General features: G+C 37.4%; 1 protein-coding gene across 1 annotated transcript; it reads left to right on the forward strand.

The window, feature by feature from the left end:
* Positions 1 to 284: 284 nt before the first annotated feature.
* Positions 285 to 10600, forward strand: tnfsf11.L (TNF superfamily member 11 L homeolog). Its single transcript, XM_041582469.1, has 5 exons — positions 285 to 525; positions 5773 to 5919; positions 6700 to 6745; positions 7127 to 7210; positions 8705 to 10600. The coding sequence occupies exons 1-5, from the start codon at positions 361 to 363 to the stop codon at positions 9133 to 9135; spliced, it is 873 nt and encodes a 290-aa protein (XP_041438403.1). The 5' UTR covers positions 285 to 360; the 3' UTR covers positions 9136 to 10600.
* The last annotated feature ends 469 nt before the right edge of the window (positions 10601 to 11069 follow it).

Raw genomic sequence — 11069 nt, forward strand, 5'->3', positions numbered from 1 at the left:
CTACTGTATTACAAAGAGTTAATCAGTGAACTTCTAAACCAAAAATTGCATTCACTGCCTTCATTAATTTACTTTTCAACACTGCGTTGTTACCTGTGAAGAATATAGGAGGAGGGCTGTCTCTGCCATTGTACAAAAGACCACTCTGACTGAGGTGCACCGGGTTTTCTACATTCTCCCGCCTACGGGACAGGCTTAAGCTGTTCCTCGTTCCTATTGGTTAAGCGAACTGGCCCCTCCCCACGCAGGCTTTATTAGTCCCAGCAGAGCAGTGGCTGCCTGTCACTGAGGCGCAAGGTGCCATTGTAAGTGTTGGCAATCGGCGTGGGACACCTGCTCTCTCAGTGCTCCGGTGCGGGGATGAGCCCCGGTGGGTACCTGCGTGGTGCCGCGGAGATACAGGTGACTCCGGAGAGCGCAGATCGGTCCCGTCCTGTGTCAAGGTCTGTGTTGGTCGCGCTGTTCACCTTGGCAGTGGCGCAAGTTGTTTGCACTCTTGGGCTGTTCCTGTACTTTAAAGCGCAGGTAAGTCAGGACAACGGGCGTTCGAGCGGGACAGGGAAGGGCTGATTATTTGTTTCTATGTTCTCGCTTGAATAATGCTTTCCTTCCTTCAGCAATGCCTGTGTGTAAGAGCTTGGCTATAAATACACTGCGATTAGACTTTGTAGCGCAAACAGTGCAAAGAAATGTCAAGTGATTGTATGGGATGCAGCTAACTTGTATTATATTACCATGCAAAATTGCTGTTGTGCCGAGGAAAATTGGCCAAGAACAATAATAATACAAATCAAAGAGGATCAGTCTCAATGATCATTTAAAGGAGACGTTAACCTTAAAATAACCTTTTGGCAAATGAAGAAACTGACATTCCAAGCAACTTTCATTTTTTTATTGGTTTTAGGGTAAGGCCACACAGGAGATTTTGTCGCCTGGCGACTAAACGCTTCATCTTTTGCATGACTATCTCCCCGAACTGCCTCGGTGTTTTCCCCCATAGGCTACAGCGCAAAGTCGCCTGCGCTAATGCACACGCAGCGATGCCTTTTCAATAGTCGCCCAAAATTGCCTCAGTGAGGTATTTCCGCTGCACACATGCCAGGGCTATGCCACATGTTGTAAGGGCATGATGCCAGCCTGCTAGCACTGCTTGACATGAATGATCTGCTCAGGATCTCTTAAGATGTGGTTAGCTTTGGCTTAGGGTTGTTGCAAATATGTATCCACACAATTATTTCAATGCTCTCCCTGTAACCGTAGGGTGTGTAAGTTTCTACTTCCTCAGGTTTTCTCTGAACCCCTATTTGGCTTCTCAGCTCATGACCACACACCTTTCTTCTATCAGCCCTTTCCTTTCAACTTTGCTTTCTATGTGCATACCTGTGTGTGTGTGAGTTGAAAACATTGGCACCCACTTTTTTGCAGTCTTTAGAAAATCAGCTTAACCAGATGTTTTTCAGTGTGATGGGTTCCCGTGACTGGGGGAGCTCACTGCTTTTTCTGGTATGCTCAGATATAAGCTCAGATAGCCACAGCCTGTGTGGTACAGAGAAAGTGGTGTCTGCTCTAGTGCCGGTCATATTGTGTAGTAGGGAAAGGTAACTTTCGCCGTGTTTACCATCATTATGGTAGGTATATGGCTAGATAAAAGCATAATGGTAGCCTTGTTTATATGTATTAACAAATAAGACACCCACAGAGGTACTGTAAAATGTAATGAAGCAAGGGAATGCAGTTTAAATACAATTACTGTCATAATTGGGCAATTATTTAAGAAAATCAGTCTTAACCTATGTGTTAGGACCAAAAAATGGTTCCGATGCTGTTGAGGGTGGGTTCCCATAATCTCCATTACTACCATGAGATTTCCTATGACAGACAGCAAGAATTAAATGGAGATACATTACTCATTGGAGAAAGACAGCACCAATGATGTTGCACAGAGCAACCAATCAACAATTAGAATTTAACAGTCATCCACGCGTTACAAAACAAAAGCAAATATCTGATTGGTTGCTATGGGCAACATCACCGGTAATGTTTTTCTTCACTGTTTTACACAGCATGATAAATAGGCCCCTAAGAATCCCTGACAAATATCATTTAAAAAGTACATTATGTATGGTGTGACATACTCCTAAGGGCAGGGACACACAGGCAGATTAGGGGAGATTAGTCACCCAGCGAGGCAAATATGAGCAACGTCGGAAAACGAAGTGCTCAGAGTGGCATCCAGCCAGCAATTTTTATTCTAGCCGACGGGAAGGCAGTTGGGGAAGATTGATCACCCCGAAGAAGAGGAGATTTGTCGCCAGGGGACTAATCTCCCCGAATCTGCCCATGTGTCTCTGCCCTAAAACTGTTATAATTTACTTGGCACCCCCCCCCCCATGTACACATTCAGTCTGTAATATAGGAAGTTTTAAGTTTTTGGATCCAGCTACAGTTAAGCTGGGACCATAGGTGTCCGAGTAGGATCTAAAGGATGCAAGTCAGGTCATCCATATACGTTTGTACAGTACACATTGAAACAAAACAATGTTCCTCTAGGACCATGGTGCTACACACAACATAGAAGTACCGGACAACAGACATAAAGTGCAAATGCAAAAACATGCAACTCCTGCAAGACAGGACAGCATAGTGCAGGGACAGGACAAGCCAGTGCACACTCAGCAGATGTAATCTGTTAAGTGATGTTAGTCTGCACTGTCGCATATTCTGTATAATTTCAAGATATCTTGTTGTTTTTATCTGTACCAGTGCAGTCATTCATGGCATCTAATCAGAGATTTGCTACCTCCTCAGACTGATCAAAGCTAATTGCTCTCTTATGTTGATAATCAAATGATAAATAAAATAAATACTAAAATAACTGGGATTTTTTGTAAGGATATACAGTGGCAATGCTATAATGTAAAGTAGCAAATTGCATACACAAAGAAATCTATAATCACCAATATCACCGGAGAGTGATTGTGTCTCATTTTTAAATTTACATTTCTGTTCTATATCCTCATTCTGTATTAATTTACATTTTCTCTTGAATCATGGATTTTTATTGAACATTTTTAGTCTAATAAGGAGTGGGTACAGAAAGAAAGAAGGGAGTGGAATGGAGGGTGGGTGGGTAAATACACACAACTGTTATCACAATAAGAATGGAGTACCCGGATTTACAAATATGATATCAAATGCAAGGTTAAATTACACTTTTTCCAGTATAAATAAGTACTGACCAGGGTGTGAGCATCTCATAAAATGCAAAAAATGTAGTTGCTAGAGTCCAAATTACCCTTGCAACCATACATTGATTGAAATAAGAGACTGGAATATGAAAAGGAGAGGCCTGAATAGAAACATAAGTAATAAAACATTTGTTTTTAGATGGGGTCAGTGACCCCCATTTGAAAGCTGGAAAGAGTCAGAAGAAGGCAATTAATTTTAAAAAAAGTATTACTATTAAAAATAAATAATTGCGTAGAATAGGCCATTCTATAACATTAAAAGTTAACTTAAAGGTGAATCATCACTTTAATAGAGAAACTTTACTATTTTTAATTGACATAAGCCCAGAGATAGACCAAGTTTGTGTATAGAGCTGCTGGGTTCATGGTTCACTTGCGCTTGATCTGAATTGCTAGTTATTTATGGAAACTTTTTATGTGTTAAACACTATTTTCTTTACTAAATTTGTTGCTATATAAAGTGCTTTATGATTGGGACATTTGACCTCTCTTTCTTAAAACCTTGGTGATGTAAGAAAAGTTCTCAGCAAATATGGGTATGAGGCAACAGTTGTTCCCAGTTCTTACAGCAGCAAGTCTACACTGAACAACCACAAACAAGTTGGAAGATTGGTGACATTTTGTAAGATTTTGCTGGCAACAATTATACTTGTTTATGTTAAACCACAAGAAAACCAGCCCTGGGATCTGAGGAACTGCGAAAAGTCTTAGATTTGTTTGCGTTTACCTTCAAATTGATTAGAAATGGGTGTCCTTTCTATTGTAGTGTGCTGAGTGAAAATAATACTGCCTTTTAGCTTGTTGGGTAATCTCAAATATGTAAATGTTAAAAGACAACTTTTCATTATGCATTAAAAAGAAGCAACGTTAGAATCACTGAGGGTGCCAAGGTGTTCGTTGACCCTCAGTGATTCTAGTCGCTTACCTTCTACCTGGGGCTAATGCTTCTCTTCTTCAGAAAATGTATCAATCAAGGGTACTTTACTTAAAAGCATAAATGAATAATGTTACTAAGCAGTGGTCATTGTTTACTCCTGTTTAGAAGTCAACAGCCAGACGCAGAATCAGTTGAGTAATAGGATGACTCCCTCACTCCAATATATAACTGATATAGTTGATGTAAAAATACAATTATGTGGTTAGTGTTATACCTTTAGAAAACCATTGAAATGAGTGGTTTCAAATGAATTGCCATCGTATTTTGCAGGGTGAATTAAAATGTGAGTATCTTTAAGACAAGCCAGTCTCCCACAGGGGAAAGTTGTATTTACATCTTCAGGCTGGTTTCCTCTGTGTGCATGAGAAGGAAGTGGTAAATTAAGTTTGCATTTTTAAAGGCAGATAAATGATGCTCCTCATTTCAAACACAAAAATAACAGTTAAAAAAAAACCACTGGGCACCGTATAGTGCTTGGTTGCTTCTTTATTTCTCCCTTTATTATTATTATAACATTTGGAGAAGTGATAGTAGGAATATTTACGCTGTATGTGGAATTTTGGGTGATAATGGCAAAGATATTAACACAGACAAAATGATAATTGTAAACCATGTGCTATAAATAAAACAGAACAGACCTTACTCAGAAGCTGACACTGGGCAGTTTCAGAGTTTAGATGAACCTGGAAAAAAAAAATATAATAAATGTATTTGAATTGCAGTGAGTATTTTAAATAAAAACAATGTATAGTGAGTGCCATATTTTGTAGTGAACTTATTGCACCAGCCTAAAGTTTCAGCTTGTCAATAGCAGCAATGATTCAGGACTTCAAACTTGTCACAGGGGGTCACCATCTTGGAAAGTGTCTGAAAATCACATGCTCAGTGGGCTCTGAGCAGCTGTTGAGAAGCTAAGCTTAGGGGTTGTCGCAAATTATCAAGCAGAAAATGAGGTTGGCCTGTAATATAAGCTGATGCTACAGGACTGATTATTAAATTCTGATGCTAGTTGCACTGGTTTCTGTGCTGCCATGTAGTAATTATCTGTATTAATTACTCAGCCTTATACTGTGACATTTATATTCTATGTGTACTGTAAATTGTGAGTGGGTCCCTAAGATCAGTAACTGACGGCAGCACAGAGCATGTGCAGTGAATCGGCAGAAAAGAAGATGCGGAACTACTGGGGCATCTTTGGGGACACCGATCTTTACTGCTAAATGGTTTGGGCCGGTACAGAAGCCCAAAAAAAATATTCTATCCTACTTCCTTAGTTAGGCTTTAGTTCTCCTTTAAAGGAGACTGTTTCCAAGATGGTGACCCCTTGTGACAAGTTTGAAATCCTGGATCGTTGCTGCTATTGAGAAGCTAAAACTTTAGGCTGGTGCAATAAGGTCATTATATAAAATATGGCATTTTTAGCCATATTCATTTTTAGCGTTTAGGTCTCCTTTAACACTGACTGGTTGCTAGTTTCAGAATGTCGGGAAAAAATTTAATGTGACAAAAGTTTGACCAGTAGGGAATTTTAGCAGGAATTCCATGTTTGATAAATCCGCTTCAAAGTCTTGAACCTTGTACTTTTAGGGGGACCTAAGCCGAATGCCTGAACTCAATTGCTGGAAAGCAATTGCAAAGAAGAGAGAACATGGACATGCAAAAGATTCTTCTACGCAAGATGACTTCATGTTATGTGAAGGAATAAAGCAGGCATTCAACACAGCAGTTGAAAAGGTAATCTTTTTTTTTACACAACACGATATATGAATATATAATAAATAACAGGCAAATAAAACTGATGCCCATTACAGAGTGTCTTGGTGAGAGCTGTGTTCCCATACTCATACCAAAACACAATTTCTTCCATAGATTTATATCATTTGTGTTAATTTATTTGAGCACTGTTGCTTCTTTTTGACAAATAGCCATAAATGGATGTTGCCAGTTCATTATCTGTCATTAATACATGACAAACAAATCCACATTTGGATCAGAATGGTACCTCTTTTATTAATGTTAATAGTTGTACTATTACATAGCACAGGTATGACTCCTAAAATCTAGGTTATTTGGTTCATAGAGATGACAAGATTTTTGTGGTAAGCCGTGTCATTGTGGTTACATGTGTGAAAGAGAAGCTCTGTCAGCAGTTCTACGTCATAACGTTCCGTTCTTTCAGTCTATATCGTTCATTGATTGAGTTGCAAAAAGGCAATACTTTTATCCCATAACGAAGAAAACTGCTGAAATGGTTCTCTCCGGATCTTCGTTATTACAACATGCAGTCCTCATAAATGCCAGAACCACAAGACTGCATGATTTTATTAGGTGACCTGCCCTGCTCTCCACCTGTCATGAGGAAGATAGGCTGGTAGCTGTGTTACATGTGTAAACGGGCAGGAGGCCAAGGAGGGGGCAGAGGTGCCTGTACTTTATGTTTCTCTGTTTCTTTAACTATATTATATTGAATATATATAATTATAGTTTAATATATCACTGTCATTTTTACTATAGGAACTGCAAGAATTTCTTTCTGGCAAACAGTTCCAAGTGGGAAATGGTAAGTAAGAAGAAAATTGTGTTACCAAGAAATGCTACATACATTTTTCACTTGTGTTTTTTGTCAATGAACTACCAATAACTAAACTTACTATGTGTAGGACTTACAGAGGATCTGTAAAATGCCAACACAATTGTGTACAGCTGCCATGTAAATTAATATGTAATGCATTAATAGAACCAATATAACACTCCAGAACTCTGGCAGAGTGAATAATACCGTAATCAGATTCAGTTTATAAATCGAAAAATGTAGATACATGTGGTTTTATGGGACCATATAGAACTTGTATAGGAGGATAAAGTAAGTAATAATCATAAATGAACACAGTATAGAACACCATTATAAAGGTATTAAACTGACATTTTAATTCATTTTCAGCTAGAACTGAGGCATGGTATGGGTCGAGGAACAACAGCTGGCCAGTTGCTCATCTTACTGTTGGGAATATTACGCCTAGTAACAGTAAGTTTATATTAATCACTAGATTTAATAAGTTTATGCAATGCCACGGCATGTAATATATCTGAATACTTCTGGTGCCTAAGCTTTGCATGTACAGTCTGAATGCAGTATAGAAATTACTGTATTTAAAAACTTTCTCACAGCTGAAGTATTATTCTCAAGTGTTTCCTTGCATTTGCTTTACTTTGTTTCCAAAGAAAATGTGATTTTGTTGACTTGCAATCAGTTGACCACCCAGTTTTAAGGTTTTTTCGTGTACAAAGTGCCCCCAGCAACATCACGTGTTTAAGTTTGTTACATGATTTTAACCAAACCATAAGATGTCTTGCCAGAAACACATGGTTTCTTTTTTGTATTTTTCTTTAAATATGTAATTTTTGCATGCTGAATTCCTTTTTCCATCCCAGATAAATATTGAATCCACAACCACTTGCTGTGTCAAAGCATTTCTCATATGGGTTTTTTCTCCTCCTCTTTGTCTTCTCTTAACTCTTTAAGTTCATAATAATCTCAAGTTGAAAATAGTATTTTTAAATTGTTTTCAAAATTTTCCACAAAATAAACTATCAAGCACTATGATAAAAACCATGCACACTGCACATTCATACTGCTCGAATGCCTTCTAACACTTTCTATACTGCTTATATCTCTTGCTAGCCATACTCTCCTCATGGTTCTGTATTTTGCTAACAGTGCTATACAGTTTGAATATGAAGGATACATTTTATTTGGGTTTTTAAAGATGAAACCAATATTAAGGATTAAAAATATGGTGTAAGGATCAAGGGAAGTCTTCAAGCAGATGGGAATATCATATGGGAAGAGAAAGATCTTTGGGTTTTGAGCTAATTCAATTTTAAGTATGGAAATGTAAAGATGCAGCAACGTTATAAAGTCTTTGCAAATATTTTTGGCTTTAAATATTGATTTGGATGGAAAATAACCAAGAGCAGAAACTTATGAATGTTATGTTTTCCAAGGCACATGAAATCCATCAGAATCTCAGAAACTGTATTGTGACTGTAATAGATTTACATAAAAATCAAAGGAACCGATTCAGGTCTCGAGCAAAAGGTAGCTCTATGAGAATTTTACAAAACACAAAATAGTTCCTACAAGGCGCAAAACTAGTTATTTTAGATGTTTTAATGCTATAGAAGTTTTTTTGTTTTGAAGGAAAGGAACCTGCATGTGACAACATGCTTAATATTGCTAAAAACAACAATATTCTTGCCCTGGTGTAAGTCAGAAACATAAGGGCATCCTGATGGATTTCCAGCAGTTACATTTTTTTCAGGGTAAACAAGGGTAACGGTCCATTTTCCTTGGTTCTTCAGGCTACTTTGTGCCATATTTGTTTGCTTACCCATGTAATTGCAGCATTGTTGGCTGTACTTGGTAACTGATAAATGTATATACTGTTCTTTGAAATAATAATAGTTCAAACCAAGTATATTCTACATGTTGTGACTCAATCTCTTTTACTTTATTAAGGTGAACAGTCAAAGGTGAACCTTACTTTCTGGAATATCAGAGAAGGTTGGGCAAATCTGAGAAACCTAAAGTACCATAACGGAAAGCTGGAAATCTTACAAGATGGCTATTACTTTGTATATGCAAATCTGTGCTTTAGACACCATATACATAAAGGAAAAGAATACCGAGACAAGGCTCTGCAGCTTATGATGTACATCTGTAAAGCAAACAAGAACAGGAGGCCTTATGAAACGCTAATGAAGGGAGGGAAAACTGCCATTTGGTCAAATAATTCAGTCTATCACTTTTATTCTGTATATAAAGGAGGGGTTTTTAAGTTACATGCTGGTGATCAGATATTCATCCAAGCTTCCTATTTAGAACTGTTGGACCCAGCACAAGAAGCTACATATTTTGGGGCTTTCAAAATCCTTAGCCTGGACATTTAATTATTTTCAAATTCCTGATGCAGGACTAAAGGGATCTGAATGAAACTGTGATGTTCTCCTCTTAGTTCATTTACTGAAAGAGTGACAGTCACAGACTGATAAAAGTATAATAGTATTATTTGCCTTACTGATTGTAAAGGTTTGCTAACACTGTTGTTTTAATTTATCCTCTCTGGTCAGATGAGAAAAATTCAAATAGTTTTATTCAATTTTTTTATTGGTTGTTTTATTTAATTAACAAAAGAATTACATTTGAAGCATGTACAGCTATTCAATTTATTTAATTTCATACGTCTTCCATGTACAGTTATGGGACCTGTAATCCAGAATGCTGATCAGGGGTTTTCTGGATAAGGGATCTTTCCGTATTTGGATCTCCATACCTTAAGTCTACTAAAAATAATTTTAATATTAATTAAACCCAACAGTTTTGTTTTGCCACCAATAAGGAATAATTATATCTCAGGTGGAATCAAGAACAAGGTAATGTTTTATTATTACAGAGAAAAAGGAAATCATTTTTTTAAAAAGTCATTATTTTGATTATTTACAATGGAGTCTATGGGAGATGGCCTTCCCGTAATTCAGAGCTTCCTTGATGATGTTTTTCCTGATAACGGATCCCATATCTGTCTATATGAGAAGAAATTGTTTAATCAAATTGGATCTTATTCAAACTAGTGCAAATTTGCACCAGTTAGCCATAGCAACCATTGAAATATTTGTTTTCATTTTAAGCTTAAAATGTTTAAAAATATAGGCTTTAAAACGGCTAGTATAAGTGCCTTGAAGAATTGTGGTTTTGCCACAACTATTTTATTTAACAGCTTTATTTATGTAATGTTATGCGTTCTTTGTGCAGCTTCAAATTCAGGTTGGTCCTAAGATATATGATGCCTTTATGCAATATGTCTCCCTCTTAGGGCAATATGTATTTAAGTGGAAGCACAGTATTTGTAATTCAAAATGACTGCACCATGTTATAAATTCAAAGCTAAGTATAGAATCTATGGATTTTTTTCTTTTCTTCTTTTTATTATATGAAGCAATCATTCTGCCCCACACTCTATTTTTCATTCATAACATACCCTGTGTGATCTGTGAGAGTGGTTGCTCCATGAAAAAAAGAAACTTCCATAGTAGAATTGTTCATATAGGAAATAGGAATTTCCACCCAAAGTACTCAGTCTGTGCTTCTATACATATTGAATTTATGGAGTCATTCTAATCGTAAATTCACTTACATCTAGTGGCATAAGGGTCAGTCACTTAGGAGTCAACTGAAAGCTTCCTTAAATTCACTTATATTTTCTACATTCTGTGCCGAGAACCCTGTTAGATAATACAGAATGGTACTACTCTTTATATTTTCTATATAAAGCTTTATTTATTCATGCTGGCATGAATTTCCTATCTAAATGGCTGTCCTTTAAGGGCACCCTGCCTCAGTTGTTTTTTAACCTGCCCATTGTCTGCACTTAAGTCAGGGTGATTAGCTGGGCTAGAGTTCTTAAAGGAATTGTTCAGTGTAAAAATAAAAACTGGGTAAATAGATAGGCTGTGCAAAATAAAACATGTTTCTAATATAGTTAGTTAGCCAAAAATGTAATGTATAAAGGCTGGAGTGATTTGATGTATAACATGTCAGTCAGAACACTACTTCCTGCTTTTCAGCTCTCTTGGTTTACACTGACTGGTTACCCTGACTACCAGGCAGTAACCAATCAGAGACTTGAGGGGGGGGGGCACATGGGTCATGTTGCTTTTGAATCTGAGCTGAATACTGAGGATCAATTGCAAACTCACTGAACAGATATGTCCCATGTGGCCCCCCTTCAAGTCGCTGACTAGCTCAGAGTTATAGAGCTGAAAAGCAGGAAGTTGGATTCTGGCTGTTTTATTAGACATTTGTTCACTCCAGCCTTTATATATTA

The sequence above is a fragment of the Xenopus laevis genome, chromosome 2L (assembly GCF_017654675.1).
Source record: "Xenopus laevis strain J_2021 chromosome 2L, Xenopus_laevis_v10.1, whole genome shotgun sequence".
In the NCBI taxonomy this organism is placed as follows: Eukaryota; Metazoa; Chordata; class Amphibia; order Anura; family Pipidae; genus Xenopus; species Xenopus laevis.